The sequence below is a fragment of the Phytophthora parasitica genome (genome assembly GCF_000247585.1).
Source record: "Phytophthora parasitica INRA-310 unplaced genomic scaffold supercont2.53, whole genome shotgun sequence".
NCBI lineage: Eukaryota > Oomycota > Peronosporomycetes > Peronosporales > Peronosporaceae > Phytophthora > Phytophthora nicotianae.
Genome location: NW_008649039.1, coordinates 326,467 through 342,023, shown reverse-complemented (window position 1 = coordinate 342,023; position 15,557 = coordinate 326,467). Strand labels below are relative to the sequence as shown.

General features: G+C 49.2%; 6 protein-coding genes across 11 annotated transcripts; 4 read left to right on the top strand and 2 right to left on the bottom strand.

Moving 5' to 3' along the window:
- The first annotated feature begins 55 nt into the window (after positions 1–55).
- PPTG_16129 lies at positions 56–5,868 on the top strand. Of its 2 annotated transcripts, none has more exons than XM_008913458.1 (21): positions 56–1,014; positions 1,090–1,565; positions 1,636–1,806; positions 1,879–1,959; positions 2,033–2,164; positions 2,228–2,325; positions 2,416–2,518; positions 2,597–2,638; positions 2,704–3,111; positions 3,172–3,510; positions 3,576–3,601; positions 3,663–3,770; positions 3,841–3,898; positions 3,997–4,095; positions 4,158–4,462; positions 4,528–4,657; positions 4,739–4,942; positions 5,003–5,134; positions 5,213–5,263; positions 5,329–5,400; positions 5,465–5,868. In XM_008913458.1, the coding sequence occupies exons 1-21, from the start codon at positions 351–353 to the stop codon at positions 5,753–5,755; spliced, it is 3,990 nt and encodes a 1,329-aa protein (XP_008911706.1). In that variant the 5' UTR covers positions 56–350; the 3' UTR covers positions 5,756–5,868. The 2 variants fall into 2 exon arrangements, with proteins under 2 accessions (XP_008911706.1, XP_008911707.1); XM_008913459.1 differs by having other exon boundaries at positions 3,844–3,898; positions 5,465–5,787.
- Positions 5,869–5,885: 17 nt separating this feature from the next.
- Positions 5,886–7,554, top strand: PPTG_16128 (hypothetical protein). 4 transcript variants are annotated; one of them, XM_008913454.1, is made up of 6 exons: positions 5,886–6,181; positions 6,246–6,362; positions 6,445–6,853; positions 6,927–7,044; positions 7,110–7,247; positions 7,321–7,554. In XM_008913454.1, the coding sequence occupies exons 1-6, from the start codon at positions 5,931–5,933 to the stop codon at positions 7,473–7,475; spliced, it is 1,188 nt and encodes a 395-aa protein (XP_008911702.1). In that variant the 5' UTR covers positions 5,886–5,930; the 3' UTR covers positions 7,476–7,554. The 4 variants fall into 4 exon arrangements, with proteins under 4 accessions (XP_008911702.1, XP_008911703.1, XP_008911705.1 ...); XM_008913455.1 differs by having other exon boundaries at positions 6,927–7,247; XM_008913457.1 differs by having other exon boundaries at positions 6,445–7,044.
- PPTG_16127 lies at positions 7,539–9,509 on the top strand. Of its 2 annotated transcripts, XM_008913452.1 has the most exons (5): positions 7,539–7,837; positions 7,902–8,018; positions 8,082–8,490; positions 8,569–8,809; positions 8,895–9,509. In XM_008913452.1, exons 1-5 carry the CDS (start codon positions 7,563–7,565, stop codon positions 9,116–9,118), a joined length of 1,266 nt encoding a protein of 421 aa, XP_008911700.1. In that variant the 5' UTR covers positions 7,539–7,562; the 3' UTR covers positions 9,119–9,509. The 2 variants fall into 2 exon arrangements, with proteins under 2 accessions (XP_008911700.1, XP_008911701.1); XM_008913453.1 differs by having other exon boundaries at positions 7,539–8,018.
- A 439-nt stretch (positions 9,510–9,948) lies between these two features.
- Positions 9,949–13,001, top strand: PPTG_16126 (hypothetical protein). The gene is made up of 3 exons (XM_008913451.1): positions 9,949–10,386; positions 10,459–10,873; positions 10,950–13,001. The coding sequence occupies exons 1-3, from the start codon at positions 9,998–10,000 to the stop codon at positions 11,493–11,495; spliced, it is 1,350 nt and encodes a 449-aa protein (XP_008911699.1). The 5' UTR covers positions 9,949–9,997; the 3' UTR covers positions 11,496–13,001.
- PPTG_16125 (hypothetical protein) lies at positions 11,560–13,681 on the bottom strand. Its single transcript, XM_008913450.1, has one exon. It carries the CDS (start codon positions 13,525–13,527, stop codon positions 11,740–11,742), a length of 1,788 nt encoding a protein of 595 aa, XP_008911698.1. The 5' UTR covers positions 13,528–13,681; the 3' UTR covers positions 11,560–11,739.
- Positions 13,682–14,084: 403 nt separating this feature from the next.
- On the bottom strand, positions 14,085–15,395 carry PPTG_16124 (hypothetical protein; the record flags this gene model as incomplete). The annotated part of the gene is made up of 1 exon (XM_008913449.1): positions 14,085–15,395. One exon carries the CDS (start codon positions 15,393–15,395, stop codon positions 14,085–14,087), a length of 1,311 nt encoding a protein of 436 aa, XP_008911697.1.
- Positions 15,396–15,557: the final 162 nt, after the last annotated feature.

Sequence of the window (15,557 nt, the reverse complement as noted above, 5' to 3'; positions counted from 1 at the left end):
GCGAACCGCACTTGGAGCGACGTTCGTGTTACCTTCACGCGACATTTAGGGTTGTCGTCACCAAGTTGCAGTCGCACATTCACTCCGCATGCCGCAGTCTCCAAGGACGCAGGCAAAGTGATCTCGTTGATCTCGTTGATCTCGCACCTTGGTGTCTGTTGCATAAGTTTTATGGTGGCGCGCAGGTAGCGGTGGCGAGCGGTTTCAGACACAGGCGTCAACATTTGTCGTGCTATTGGTGGGATAATAATAGTAGATGTGAGTGTGGCAGCATTTTCAGTCTCCCCTTAACTGATCGCCCGGGACCCTCGACGCATACTCGGGGCGTCGAGGTTACTAGTTAGACCATCATGATGATGTTCTCACGCTCGAATGGTACGAACCACTCGCCTGTGGTGCAGCAGCAAGCCTTCCGGAAGCTGACTGAGATGATGCATTCAAGCTCCGAGAACCAGTGCTGTGCAGACTGCACGTCGCGTCTAAACGACTCCATCTGGGCCAGTACAACCGTCGGTGCGTTCCTGTGCATTAATTGTGCGGGCGCTCACCGCAAGCTTGGCGTCCAGCTCTCGAGAGTCAAGTCGCTTCATCTCGATACATGGACAGACGAGGAAGTTGCAGCGATGAAGGGGGGCAACAAGACTGTCAATGAGATCTACAACAAATATTTTGACAAGTGGCTTAAGGTGGACGCATCACTGGAGCTGCTACCTAATGCAGCTACAGATATTCGCGAGAAATGTATCCGCGCCAAGTACGAGGTGAAGCAGTTTACAAAGTTGCCGGTTCCGATCGAGGAGAAAAACCAGGATAGCCCCGAAAACCCCGAGGAAACAAATTCTTCCACTCCGCCCAGTAGACCGACGGAAGCCAATCAGCAACGAAGCCCTGCACGGAAAATGCAAAGCGCAGAACCGACTGTGATGAAGGCGGGTAATGTTGTGGAAGTGACAAAGCGCTTTCTCAATTATTTTGTCGTCGTGGGTCGCGGTGCATTGATTCCCGACCAAAACAGTGCGTTCACCAATCTCATCTGCTTTACTTGTATTTACTTCAAACTGACGTGAATGTATTTGAACTTTTGTGCAGTTGAGAAAACGAAGAGTCCAACAGAGATACGATTCCTCCCGGCTGTGCTTGACATGTTTCCAGACGAGTATAGAGACTCGCCACTGCCCGCTCATCTTGCCGATTTTGCGTTTCCAGAGGGTTTTGTGTTGAACAAATCCTACGTCGCGCCCGTGTTCTTTTCGTTTGTTCTAACAAACGTGAGTGGAGTCAAGATATACGCATGTGCGTTAAAATTTTACGAAGAACTTCACCCGCTGGAAGTTGTATCATTAATAGCGCCGCACTATCATCGACAGCGCCACCGTCGGCGTCCATCGAGTATTCCCCATCAACCTGAAGAGAAAGATGATAACCAACGAACTCAACTGCCCCAGTGGGTCCAAGATCTATCAGGAGATGTGTCAAGCGCTCCTGGGCCAGTGTTTTGTCCAAAATGCGTTGTAGTAACGTCGCTCTACCCATACTTCTCAGCTGTTCGCCAGTTCCTTCAGCAGGTATCGATCAATTCTGCGTTGGTTTGCATAGAAGGCTACGGGTTACTTATGAATTCGATTGCCTTGCTAGATTTATCGAGTGACGTTATCAGAATCGCCGATGCCAATTGAAAGGTATATTGCGAACTTCTTGGTGGAAATCCCGCTGCCACCACCGGGCCAGATACAAGTCCAGTTAACCTTGCCGGACCGCAATCTGATCATTTCTCGCCCTCCAAAGAATGAACTACCCCTTGTCGATGTAAGCCGTGGCCTCCCGAATTCATGATTGTCGCTATCTGGCTAATTGACTCGTATGCAACATAAACCCCAGTTCCCATTTCGGCCACTTTTCCAAGTTCTCGACATGAACAATGTGTTGCTAGTTTTCTCATGTGTAGCTTTGGAGCTCAAGGTATGATATTCATGCTTGATATCACTTCCAACTGCACGTAGTGAACCGTACTAATATGAAGTGCTGGCTTTAGGTCGTGTTGTGCTCAAAGCATATCGGGCTGCTCACACCTGTAGGAGAGGCGCTCTTGGCGATTTTGCTACCATTTTCTTGGCAAGGGGCTTACATCCCTGTCCTCCCGACGTCACTTCTCGATGTCATTGACGTGAGTGCCAAATAGAAATATTGAAGTAGCTGGATCTAATGGGTTTTGTGCTATGGTACATAGGCACCTGTCCCTTTCCTAGTTGGTACTCACTCGGACTGTCTCAAGCAAATAGCGGGTCGATCCACCAACGTTGTCTTTGTCGACCTGGATCACAACCGGTTAGTTCTGTGCTTGGCTGACAACTGTGTTCGTACTTACTTTTCTAAGGAGTACTGTTTGCTTCTTCCTGTTGCCCTATTGTCTCTCAGTGTTATCCCTGCCGTGGATGACTCAGGCAAAAACATTTTAGTGCCAAAACTTCCCGATCGAGAAGGTTCAAAACTGCGTGCGAAACTGGCGGAAGTAGCTAGTGTACGTCGATAGTTCCTGTATGGATTGCTACTTTTTGCAAGGCACAATAGGACTGACGATACTTATGCTTTATTCTAGATTTTTGATCCGTATGCTGCAGGCATCAGTCGAGTAGATCTGGTACATGGTTTCTTTTTTCACTAACTGCATCTAGGGGTGATAAACCGGGACTGTTTGCTCTGTAGGCCTTTCCGAACGAAGAACACCTTGAACCAATCGGCAACTTTGCTTCCGATCACGGGCAAACTATTCCCTTGTCAACGTCTTATTCGGAGTCGAGCATGTCAGACTCTCTCAATTCACATTATTCGATTGGCAAGATCAAGCGCGGGAGAAGATCTAGTGCTGCATTTAGTCTTCCTACGTCATCCCTGCCCCCGGCATCCTCAACAGCGTTTTCACGAACCGGTTCGGGTCTGAATCGACATACTTTCTCTGCATCGGCTTCGATGGCGTCTGCAACGGGAAACGATGCCAGCGGAGGGCTCACTGACAGTCGATACAATGAAACTGACAATTTTTCAACCGAGGGTATCCGTAAAGCGTTTTTACGCTTCTTCGTGACACTCTTCAAGAAATATGCAAACTATCTGGTAAGTAGTCTGCTGGTGCTACCGTGAACGTGAATAGTGCTAATCACCTATGCTGTATAGCAACCTGCTGTGCAAGGAGAATCAGGAACATCAGCGCTGTTTGATAGCAAACGGTTCCTTCAAGACAATTTCGATGCTGCGTCCCGCCCGTTTGTTGCTCAATTGATTGCGACTCAGATGTTCGACCGCTTCATTGAAGACCGCATATTCAATCCGCAACTTTCAGAAGTGCTCTTCTTTGACCAGTCGATCAATCAGAAGCTCAACCGCTCATTGACAATTGGCAAGAAGAAATACGACTGCAGTTTCTTGGAGGACCGCTCGGATGAAATACAAGAGACATTTATTGCCCCACCTCCGTCAAACATTGGTCTTCCAGACGACGGCACAATCTACAAGGTACGTTGCTGCTATCTGATCCTTCAGTACTTCGGACATTGCAATCTCACACGTGGCGCTCGCAGTATAAAGCATTTCCACGACTGAAAAAGTATGCCTTTGATGCTCGTAGGATGCTCAAGCGTTTGACATTAACGTGTTGTGTTTTCTAGAAACTTGTTCGGCAATTTCAGAAAGCCCCGTGAGTTGTACAGTTCTCGAGAACAACAGCGTAATGTATCTCGAGTGAGTTTCCATCACGGACTGTTTAACACAGCAAAGTAAGCGCGACGGGAACACGTAGTTTCATGTTGGAGCACGTTGTTAAACGTCATACTATTGTGGATATAGCAGGTCTCTCGTCAGCAGTGGCTCGAGCTGGGAAGCAACACGCCAGCTTATTATCAGCGTACGTCTGCGGCTAAAAACATGCACGCTAGACAACCTTTAGCATTCGAACCTAACATTGTATCGTGATGCGCTCGCTATCATGACAACAAAATACAGCTCCAGAAGCAGTTTCGAATGTACAGTGCGCGAAAGAAATACCGCAGGAAAAGAAGCGCTGCCATATCAATTCAGAGATGGGTGATTGCTCGGATGAAGGTCGGGAACTAATAGACATCCTGGAACCTATGGGGAATATTACTCTAAATACTCTGCTGCAGGGAAAGGACGATCGACAGCACTTTTTAGCACTACGGAACGGGGCTATCATGATTCAGAAGATCTATCGCACGCGTTACGCAGTACAGAAGTACCAAAAACAACGCGTGGCACTCGTTAAGCTACAATTCATGGCTAGGGGGTTCATTGTGTATGCGCGATATCGACGCATGTACCGAGGCTTCTGTTGTCTTCAAGCGTTATGGCGTGGAAGCTTCTTCAAGCGTAGCTACAAGAATCTGAAATATCAAGTTATTCGAGCGCAGTGCCGCATCCGAGGCTTCTTATCGCGGAAACGTACTACTAAGTAAGTACTTTTGCATTGGTATAGTTCGCGAATGTATTTTTCACACTGCGTTTGTCATCGCATAGGTGGAAGATTGGAATGCTCGACGAGGTCCGCCGGAAGGTTTACGATTTGTGGGAACGATGTGACACACCTTTGCTTTACCGATCCAAATTCTGGCTCACATTCAACCGGATAGATTTCTTCACTATCGGGGTGCGTTGATTTGAGATAAAAGAATTTAAACTTCGCGTGTACGGGTCCATTAATATGTATTTCTCGATTTCACTGGTCTAGGTCTACCACGAAGAAGAAACTCGACTCAATACGTATTTTTCTGAAGGAAAGATGCTTCCCGATGTTACAGATAGGTGTCGGTACTCTGATCTGAATCCACAAGACACAGTGAAGCAGAATGAGGTCCGTGGATCTACCTTTGCTGCAATGAAGCTCATCATGAGCCCGAGAACGACTGGTCCTCACAAGAATATCAAAGAAGTTGTAAGTGAGCAACCTGCTCAAGTTCACACAAGCACACCTAATGAGGTTTCTCATTGACAGACTGCTAAAAGGATGAAAGGCGAACGAATTAAGATATACAACGGACTGAAATATCACACGCAACCTCCCGTTCAGGAGGAGTATTACAAGAAATTTGGAATTGAACTGAACTCGAAGAGGAAGAAGAGGAGGGTGAGTCATTACAGTACCCTTTTGCTGGTCTAACTAGCTTTATATGAGCTCATGCGAATGATTTGCTTAATTTGACAGCTAGCGGCACTCGTTTGGACCAACTACGCCACAGCCGATTGTAGTGCTGAGGTACTTTTGTACGGATGAGCGGTAGTTTTTGGAATGACACTGACGCTGTGCTGAATTGCTTTCAGGTTGTCATATCGACCTCAATGAACTCTGACCAGTCTAACCCACTTCCAACTCAGATCGATCATCAAAAACAGGTACGCAAGGTTCGCTCATGTAGCATGCAATTCTCACTGAGCATGGGTTTTAAACACCCCGCAGCTTCGTCTTCGCGAAGATCTCGCGTTTACAGTCAACGCAGCGCTCAAGTCGATCCGAGTCTCAACTTCCGGCTCTTCCGATTCTTCGTCTTCGTCTCCGCTTCATTTGCCCAAAGATCGCGCGCTCGTCGACCTGCAGCACCAGGTGCGCCATCTCGCGCTGCAAAATCGCCGACTAACAGACGACCTAGCCGTGTCGACACGCGAGGCGAGCGAGTTGCGTTTGGAACTTCAAAACATGAAAGTACAGCAACTACCGCAGCTGCAGCGCACTCGATCCAGCAACATGTAAAAGTAATAGTCCATATATACCTTGCTCTCTACCGTTCCTCGTCAATTTGCAGTGGCATGGTTGCCCATGAGAGCAGCCATTTTTCGGAGGTTGAAGTTGAAGTATGTACACCATATTGAAGTTGAAGTGGTGTGATGCACACCACACTTATCTTTCTTCGCGACTCCTTGCCACCATGCCAACGTACCTGCTGGCCCTGGATGACGCTCTATTAGTGCACGTGCTGCGTTTCGCCGCAGAACGAGATGTGGAAGCTACGACAGTGGCGTCGAAATTGGTGGCGATGCACCTGCTGCCACAGTATCCCGAGATCTGGCGCGTTCTGTTCGCTCGCCATTGGGGAAAACTCAACTTCCAACTCGATGCAATGGCGGAAGATGCTGAGAATCTCGTGGTGGATACTCGGCTACGTGCGCTCTTCCCACTGTAAGCGTATTTTATTGATAAAAGGGTGATGGGGTCCAACGTATTGACAATTTGTTTGTTTAAGTGAGTGTACGGAGGCACGAATATTTCAATTACTGACACGCGCAATTCTTCAGTTGCCATCAGGAATGGACATTAAAGAGACGAAGCGGTCACGAGGATATTCAGACACTCACCATAGGTAGTAGGTGCTCAACATATATTGCTGGCACTTTTATTATGTCGTCTGATTCTGACTGATGTGGCATTTTAATGTTGTTAAGAATTATATCACAGGAGAAAAACAAGAGTAATGGCCAGCGTGATGATGGTGCGGTGACAAAGTTTGCCTTCGATGGTGCACGATTTGGCTATGACCGATCGGTGCGCGCTAATGCACCTTTCCCAACGTCGCTCTACATCGCGGTATTCAATCGCCGAGTTCAAGACCCTGTGAGCAAGAAGAAATCGTCCGTATACCAGATTGGCGCGACAAAAAGCAGCTATTTTGAAATTAGCATCTCTGATCCTGTATCACGGCCGAGTTCTCACACGCTGAGAAATGGGAGAGTGGAAATGACTGCTATTGGGCTAGTTCCGTCTAGCTTTCCGTTGGTTGGGAAGCAACCAGGATGGACGATCCCGTCGTTTGGGTACCATGGAGACAATGGGAAAATCTACTCAGCATTCCCTGTAAGTGTGTGTGTGTTGTTTGCGGTTGAAATACCATTCTGGAAAATGCAGATGGATTAACGAGTATTTGCAGTGGAAACCTTTTGCCCCGCGCTTCGGCGTAAATGATACGGTCGGTTGTGGCATTCGACACAGCTCACAGGACAACGGCCGGCGCGTTTTCTTCACGCATAATGGTAGCACTGTTACATGTGAGTATAATTTCGCATGTATCCAGCACCATTGACGGTTTTAATCTAGTGTCCCTGTATTCCAGCTCGTTACCTCCCAGGATCGGGTCGATATATCCCGTGCGATAATGCACATGAATGGTTTCCTGCGGTGGGCCTGGATTCTCCGAATACTATTCACGTAAACTTTGGTCAGCATCCGTTCATGTACGACCATGTGATCGGTAAGCTTTGTCTTAACAGTGAGTTTTGCAAGGTCATTTAACTAACACTATACACTGCGGATTGTTGACAAAGATGAGCTGTTTAGTGAGTGCATGGGAATGAACGCTCTTGCGGCTCGCCAGATGCTGCAAAACAGTAACAAAGCTCGGAGTCGCTCCGTGCGACGCAACTGCATCGATGCCTTCATTGCCAACGTTTTGGAGCGACACAATTTGACCACCACGTAATGATGACCTAGCTGTGTTGAAGCACTTGTTGAATAGGTGTAGCCATCTTTAAATTTGATTATCCTTTCCAAAATCATATCTTAAAGTATGTTGTTCATTGGTATTTTCAAATTTGCTGCTGGGATGACGACGAGCCTCTCGGGCTTGGGCGACGAGCTCCTGGCGCACGTCCTGAGCTTCGCCGCGCCGAGGGACGTCGAGTCTCTCACTGTGGCGTCATCTGTGGTCGCTCGCGACGTGGTGCCGCAGTTTCCGATCATCTGGAAGAACATTTTTCGACGGCGCTGGGAGGCGCTCAACTACCCACTGGATAGCAACGCGCTGTTGCAGATTAACGAGAACTTGGATGCTCTGTTCCCAAGGTAACTTTCATTTATTTTTTTATATTAACAATTATAATTGGCAACGTTGGGGTGAATATTACAGTTCGTGTACTGAGAGTCGAAAATTCCAGTTGCTGGCCCACGCCATTATCCCCGTACCGTCCTATGCTGATATAAGAGAGACACAGAAAGCTCTGGGATACACAGATGCATACCATCGGTATGCCATTTTTTTATTCTACTACAGAGGAGCTACTTTAAGCTGACGCACCTGCCCTGGTAGCATTGTTTCTCTACAGGCGCCAGAATTGAGAGAATCACACTCGGTCGATTTTGCTCTGGATGGAGGCATGCTGGGGGACGACCGATGTGTTCGGGCAAATATGCCGTTCCCGACGACATTTCATGTCGCGGTATATAAGCGTAACCCAACAGAAGAGGACACAGCACAAGGACACACACAGCCAGTGTATCAAGTCGGCGTGGTTCCAGGAGGATACTTCGAGCTGAGTCTGTCGAAACGACAGCACCGACACGCTAGAGTGCCTTCCATGTCTGGCCAGGAAGTTATGACGTCCATTGGTCTGGTGAACGCAAAGTTCCCGCTGGTGGGCAAGCAACCAGGGTGGACACGAAGATCGCACGGATATCACGGTGATGATGGGCGATATTATCATGGAACTCCTTTTGAGGTAGGAGGTACTGCTGGTAGCAATTTGATGTGTCGTGATGCTAACTTGTGCTTTAAAATCTGGCAATTTCTTAAGCAGGGTCGGCCCTTTGGTCCGATGTTCAAGTCTGGCAGCACAGTCGGTTGCGGAGTACGCATCAACCCGAGGACAGGGACAATTTTTGCGTTTTTCACAAACAATGGTGAGCTAATATCCGGCGAAGATGGTGCGTATGTGGAGTGCGAACATCGAAACTGGTACCCGGCGGTCGGACTGGACTCGTACGACGCGTTGCATCTTAACTTTGGACAGGAACCTTTCGTGTACAGCGCTATCGCAGGTATGCATCGACAAGTTTGCGCTAAAGCTGTGGTGTATACTGAATTGTCATGAACTTCACTAATGTTGTTGGGTTTGCCTCTTAGATGAGCTGTTCGAAGAGTGCAATGATATGGCGACTACCGTCTCGGAGCAGCTGCAGTGGTACGATATCAGTGATTCAGACGGTGAGAGTTCTGAAGATGAAGAGAACGACGATAACAATGATTCAGGAGATAGCTTTGGTTCGAACGTGTCCGATGAGGAGGTTAGCGCCAGATTGATCATGCGCATTCTTGCCATGCGTCGAGCAGGGACGGACGTTGCTTAACGCTGATATCGAATCTCTCGCTTTCAGTTAGTTTGACTTTGCATGGTCTGAATTGATCATCACAACCTCAGATAACACGCATAAAAAAATAAGGTTGATGCGTTGGAAACTGGTTTGCACATGGGAGCGCGTGCGCGCGCAAACATAAATGGATGCTCATGGCTACAGACGGACCTCCGCGTACCTAGCGCAGGTTACCTAGCTGGGGAGGGCGCCTTGAAGGGGAGAGCTCCGTCCAGAGCCCGAGCAACGAGGAGAAGAAGATTGGTGGCGTGCTTCGAAGAAGATCTGCGAAACAGTCCACTTCAATGTCCAGAAGGACTGTACAGAATTCCATGAATATCTGTAATGGTTTTTACTACATGTATAGTAAAGAAATGCTTTGTTAAACCGAGGTGGCAAGTCGAGTGTCGGCTTTTTTCAGCTGGCTACACGTACGACTCGCAGTTCTGCGGGTCCTTCGCAGCTCGCTGAGCTCAGTACATACACATCGAATCGATGTTCACACCCGACGACGACGACGTCGGCACAATCGATGTAGCCGTGCAATGATTGTGTCATGTTTTGGAGCCTAACCGGACTGTACCGTAAAACAGACATCAAAATAGCCAATCAGAGGTTGAGGAAAATGACATTTGATTGGCTGCTTTGCAAATTTAAGCTGTCCGTTTGAATTTAGACTTTGCGATCCTGTTCTCTAAAATGACGTTGATTACGCTTGCTTTGGCAGAACAGCCGACCGGAACATATCCCTCCTAAACAGCCCTTACAAACTTTAAGATATGTCGGGCCCTTACCCATCACCGTACCGGCAATTGTCCCAACAGTTCAACCTGTTCAACATCCAATTCCGAAGGTCCATTCTGGAATTGTCACCAAATGTGCCAGGCACACCGACCATCACTCAAGCGCGCGGCCTGCCGTCTCACGGCACTGGACGACGTGCTGTTGCAGCAGATTCTGCGCTTCTCGAGTGCCCGCGACGTAGAGGCACTGGCCGTGGTAGCGCGAATCGTGTCTCAGAGCGTGTTGCCACACTTCCCAGATGTCTGGCGCGATCTCTTCGCACAGCGCTGGACGACGCTCAACTTCCCGCTGGACATCGAGGCCACGCTCTCCATTGAGCCGAGGCTACGCGCACTCTTTCCTAAGGGCACGAGCGAGAGCCGCATGTTCCAACTGCTTACGCACGCTATCGTACCCGTCCCGTCATACGCGGATCTAGACCAGACCAAGCGGTTCCAAGGCTACAGCGACGCCAAACACCAGTAAGTACCCAACTGCAATTGAAGATTAGCGAGAGCGTGGTGGTTGACCGGCTGTTGCTTGTGTATGTGTAGGATTCAGTCGCTGCATGACGCAGACACGAGACCGTCGCATGTGGTTCGCTTTGCGTTTAACGGGGACGAGCTTGGTGACGACCGCAGTGTGCGGGCCAATGTGCCGTTCCCGCCTGGATTCCATGTTGCAGTGTTCAAGCGACGTGAGGCTGGGAAGGATGGGAAGCCACTGTACCATATTGGACTCGTGTCGAGTGGATACTTTGAGATTCAGATTCTGCGCCGGGAGAGGCCAGCGAGGGCAAGTGAGAACCAGGAAGATCAGGAACAACATATACAGTCTGTGGAGGAGGAACTGACGTCTCTGGGACTCGTACCGGCGAGTTTTCCGCTGGTGGGACGACAACCTGGCTGGAACCAGAAATCCTACGGATATCATGGAGATGACGGTCGCTTCTATTGCCAAACCACGAGGGTAAGTTCTTAGTACTGTTTTGCTTGTAGTTAACGTGATCAGACCCGTTTAACTTGATGTTTTTATGTCGTTCCAGGGTCGACTATTTGGACCTCGCTTTGGAGTGGGCGACACTGTGGGCTGCGGTGTGCGGCGGAATATGAGCACCACCCAGTCGCACGTCTTCTTCACAAGCAATGGCAAAGAGCTTGACCAGGTGGTGGAAGGTGGTATCGAGAGCACATCTACGAGCTGGTACCCGTCAATCGGAGTGGATTCGTACAATGAAGTTCGCGTGAACTTCGGGCAGGAACCTTTTGCACACGACAACATTGTGGATGAGCTGTTTGCCGAATGCGATCCTAATGTGGTTGATATGAAGGATTTACCTTGGTATTACATCCGGGAATACAGCATCGAGTGCTTAGTGTGGCGCCGTCAGCAGACTAGTGAAGCACGAGCTCGCGCCATTTCGGATGAATGGAAGGATGCCATTTCTGAAGACGACAAGTCGGAACAGGACGAGGAGATCTGTGTGAAGAAGTGGATGATGGGGATGCTGACGCGCCGACAGCAAAATCGACTTGCATCCAGCGAGGAAAATGCGAACGAAGAGCGGACTGCTGCTCGACAGTTCTCGTAAGGAGAGTGATCCCAGAATTAAGATCAAGCGCTGCCATTAGGATGGATGTGAAGTACTACATGAAGTCGAATGTACCAGTAAATTAAAATCTTGGGCGCTATGAGGAATTCATTTACGATGACAAGTTTCTACTGTAAAACAACAGTGTACTCGTTGAGACACAAAAGTGTCGATAGATCTAGCCTTTAAAGGTTAATGCGTATTGGACCATCGATCACTTTTTTTTTAGCAACGTAAACCAAGTCTAGCTACTCTGTAGCTCTTTCAACTGCGACTGCATGGCATCCACAAGCGCTGGGACGTTTTCTTGGTCGAGATTGTGTCGCATGCAGAAGGCAGATGCTATCTCCTGAGGGTTGTCGTTGCGGTGTACTGGCAATTTGATCGATGTGCCATCGCCCATATCGATATCGAGTGTGAAAAGAAGAATACCACGCGGATCCACTGGTGTCTCCGGTTCAGCTTGAACCTGGGCTTCAGGCTCGGTATGTACTGCAGCCCCAGGTTGGGCAGGTGATTCAGCAGTGGACTCTCCTGACTGTTGCTGTCCCGCCTGCGATTGCTGTCGCTCCTGGAGGATGTTCAGAATCGACTGCACCAGCACATTCTGACACGCTTGCAACTGATCTCCGTCAAATTCCACGCCCAATTCCGCACGTACGATCTCGTGCTTCTCTACACAGAACGAATTGGCAACATAGTGCGGTTCCTGGCCTTCGAAGTACTCGAGATTGTACACGTTGCCACTAAGCGTGACAGGGATGGAGAACAGCGGCTCCGGTCGTGTCGGTTGCGCTGACTCTGTTGTTTCCTGTGGCCGCGTTTCCTGTTGCTGCGGGATAGCGGCAATCCGTTCACGCAAGAGAGCTGAAAGCTGCACCACATTGTTGTTGAATCCCTCGCTTTCGCCCAAGCCTACACCAACAAGGAACCGCTGTACCGTAGCCTCAACCTCATCGCCTTCAAAGTAGTTCAAGTTGGCTTGACGCTGTTCATCCAGGCTGATTGGTACCGTCACTAGTGGTTGTCGCTGCTGTTGATATTGCTCAGCTGCAGCTTGATTCTGAGCTGGGGCTGCTTGCGCCTCTTGCTCCAACAACGCAGCCATCCGACCGTCCACGATGCCAATTAGCTGTGGCATCATTGACTCGATCGTCGCGTCATCCGTAATGCCATTCTCACTCAAGAAACGCACCGCTGTCTCTCTAGCGGTGGATCCCTCATAGTGGACCATTACCGCTGGCTGGTTATTCAGTGTCAGGGGCTCCGAGAACAGCTCTCGTCTCTGTGGAGGCTGCATTGGCTCTTCAACCTGCTGAGCTTGGTGTTCCGGAGCGGGTTGTCTATTGTTTATCTCATGGACGATCTGGTTGGCTATCTGTGGCGCCACTCTGTCCATGAACTCTCCATCGTGTACTCCAATAACCCGCAGTGTCTCGATGGCTTCATCCATTGGGATGCCCCCTTCAAAGTGTCGGACTGTGATCTCCCTCCCGTCCAGCGACAAGGTAAAGGCGAAAAGTTCCTTTTTAGGAGGTTGCAGCTCCTCCAACTTTTGGTTGACTAGTGTAACCAATTGGGGGTACACTTCCCTCATGATGTCCATACTGAAGCCGCTGGCGTAGAGAAACCTCTCCACAGCAGCTTCAGGAGTCTCTGTCTCGTATTTAAGGAGATCTCCTGTATACCCGTCGATGGTAAGCGGGATGGAGAGCTGTACAATGGGCAAAGGCTCGTTAGACTGCGTCTGCTGTTGCTGTGCCGCTTCCACCTCCTGCATCTTGTCCTTAAGCAGACCTGACAACTGGTCAATAACGGCGCGCACTTGAGCGTCGTCTGTTGCGGCCATGAGCCCGTTGGAGCGAGCAAAGGACATTGCGGCGTCCTCGAAGCTCTCGCCTTTGAGTAGCTGCAGGTTTTTAAGCGACCCGTCGATGGTCACGGGCATCGTGAGCAGCACGTCGTTGCTACTGGTCTGCTGCTGGGCCAGCGCCAGTACGGGAAGTAGCAGCAGCGATAACGGCTTAACCATGGTGACGTGGAAGAAGAGGATCAATGTGCTACGCTTGTCTTGCTGGGGAATCGGGAATGACTGGGACCGTTGAAAGGCAAAATCTATGGAAAGATTTTGCTTGACCTTTGAAGATTGTTCAAGTAACCTTCGAGCGACCAAACTGAAGTTGGTATTTACTCGCGCATAGTAGAGCTCATTTGAGACAACGTCAAACAAAAGCATACTAATGAACCTAAGTACGAATCGCGATTTAAGCACATCGCTGTTAAGATGGGCGTCTCCTCTTTCTAATAAGCCCCCGTAAGCCTTCTAGAACCTACAACAGACCAAGTTACAGCAACCCCAAAAAAATATCTCCTGTCCCAGACAGAAAATGCAAAAAACAATTATTGGTTACTTAGATGTAAAATTTGACTGCGGAGCCAATGGCGTTGTCCGTTTTGTCTAATTCGACGGAGAATATCTTCAAAATTCAACTTTCATCCACAAATTCACATTAGTGACTACCTGCCGATTAGTATCAATTTATTTTCCCCTGGACATAAGTATCACTAGTGTTACCAGAGCATTCTGCTTCACTTACGCGAGCGTTTCGGCATCGGACACACTGCTTCTTCAGCATCTCTGTTACGACGGTCCTGGTTGGCTTTTGCAGCAACCGCCATGGCAGCACGGTGTTCTCGACGAGCTTGCTTCGCAGATTTGGCCTCTTCGCCTTGCTCCTTGCTGGGAGCTGCATAAAGTGGGTCTGACTGGTACTCGTCCGGCACATACGGGCGGATGTTCTTGTAAAATTCGGCAATTTTCTCAGTGTTTTTCGGACGCACAGGCAGATCTTCGAGGAAGTGGTCCATCATGCGCACCACCTTTTCGTTTTCGGTCAAGACTCCGTCAACAATTCGGCGGAGGTCCTTCTCCACCGGTGCATCGTCCGGACCCTTCTTGCACAACACTACACCCGGCTTCTCCATGATCATGGAAAAGATCTGGTACTGTTGTACCCCCGCCAGTGTTTTGTATAGCTCTTGTAGTAGAGGTTTGTAGCTCTTGAAGAAGTCGTTGCCGCGTGAAATGTGGACGGTTCTGTTAGATGCTGCGGCATCTTTGACGGCGGAAATTACGTGGTCCATTGTCCAGCAATCTGAGCGGCTAATGTGCTTGCGGATGTGCCCAAACCCTCGGTCACATGAGTTTTTCGTGTGTCCTTTCACGAAAAATTTGTAGTCTACGCGCTCGAACGTTCCTCTTTGCACTTGGGCCAGGAAAAACTTGATGACGTGGTTGTTCTTATTTTGCCCAGAACAATTATCTGCATACACCATGAGGTGCTTTTTTCCTGCCGGTACCAGCACTGTCCGGATGAAGTGCTGAAGCATTGAGTTGATCTGGTCACTTCCTTTACCGCTGGTGAACTCGTCGTAGACGTAATTCGTCTGGGTTCCTCCGGCCTTGCCTTCGAGGCAACGTCGCTCGCACTGGTCGTCACGTATGAGATCCACCACAATCTGGTGAACGTCCACATTTTCCAAAATGATACTAATGTCCACCTCCTCTTCCTCCGTCTCACTCTCGCCGGTCAAAACTTCGTCCTCAACAGTTGACCCGTTCACATCGCTCCAGTCCTCATCGTTACTGTCGTCAGGTTCATCACTTTCCCCCTCCTCGCTCTCGTCCACAGATGCAGGCTCTTGAATAGACGCGACCTCGATCTCGTTGGTGTCTTGAGCCAGTTGAATCTCAACCACTGGAGACGCTTCTGTAGCCAACGAGGACGACATTGCTGTGAGCGGCAGCTCGCCGTTCGAAGCAAGATCATTGGAGGGTGGTTGTTCGGGAGTGAGGGACTCCAATGCAGGCGACGGTGGCGGAGGGAGCTGGCGGAGCATGGTTGCTTGGACAGTGGTGTCTTCTTGAGTGAGATGCTTGAATGATTCAGTTTAGTGACAGTTCGGATTTTCAAAACACAAATCATGTTTTTTCTCCAAACTTCGTATAAGTACGAAAAACCATTGCATGACTTTGGAGGCGATTATCTCAATAACTCTGAA

Coding starts and splice junctions, on each gene's coding strand:
- PPTG_16127 (XM_008913452.1), top strand. CDS start 7,563: ATGTTGTTCATTGGTATTTTCAAATTTGCTGCTGGGATGACGACGAGC. Junction 8,491..8,568: donor ATCATGGAACTCCTTTTGAG/GTAGGAGGTACT, acceptor TTTCTTAAGCAG/GGTCGGCCCTTTGGTCCGAT. Junction 8,810..8,894: donor CGTGTACAGCGCTATCGCAG/GTATGCATCGAC, acceptor TTTGCCTCTTAG/ATGAGCTGTTCGAAGAGTGC.
- PPTG_16125 (XM_008913450.1), bottom strand. CDS start 13,527: ATGGTTAAGCCGTTATCGCTGCTGCTACTTCCCGTACTGGCGCTGGCC.
- PPTG_16129 (XM_008913458.1), top strand. CDS start 351: ATGATGATGTTCTCACGCTCGAATGGTACGAACCACTCGCCTGTGGTG. Junction 1,960..2,032: donor GTGTAGCTTTGGAGCTCAAG/GTATGATATTCA, acceptor TGCTGGCTTTAG/GTCGTGTTGTGCTCAAAGCA. Junction 4,658..4,738: donor TAGATTTCTTCACTATCGGG/GTGCGTTGATTT, acceptor TCACTGGTCTAG/GTCTACCACGAAGAAGAAAC.
- PPTG_16128 (XM_008913454.1), top strand. CDS start 5,931: ATGCCAACGTACCTGCTGGCCCTGGATGACGCTCTATTAGTGCACGTG. Junction 6,363..6,444: donor TATTCAGACACTCACCATAG/GTAGTAGGTGCT, acceptor AATGTTGTTAAG/AATTATATCACAGGAGAAAA. Junction 7,045..7,109: donor TAATGGTAGCACTGTTACAT/GTGAGTATAATT, acceptor CCTGTATTCCAG/CTCGTTACCTCCCAGGATCG.
- PPTG_16126 (XM_008913451.1), top strand. CDS start 9,998: ATGTGCCAGGCACACCGACCATCACTCAAGCGCGCGGCCTGCCGTCTC. Junction 10,387..10,458: donor TACAGCGACGCCAAACACCA/GTAAGTACCCAA, acceptor GTGTATGTGTAG/GATTCAGTCGCTGCATGACG. Junction 10,874..10,949: donor TCTATTGCCAAACCACGAGG/GTAAGTTCTTAG, acceptor ATGTCGTTCCAG/GGTCGACTATTTGGACCTCG.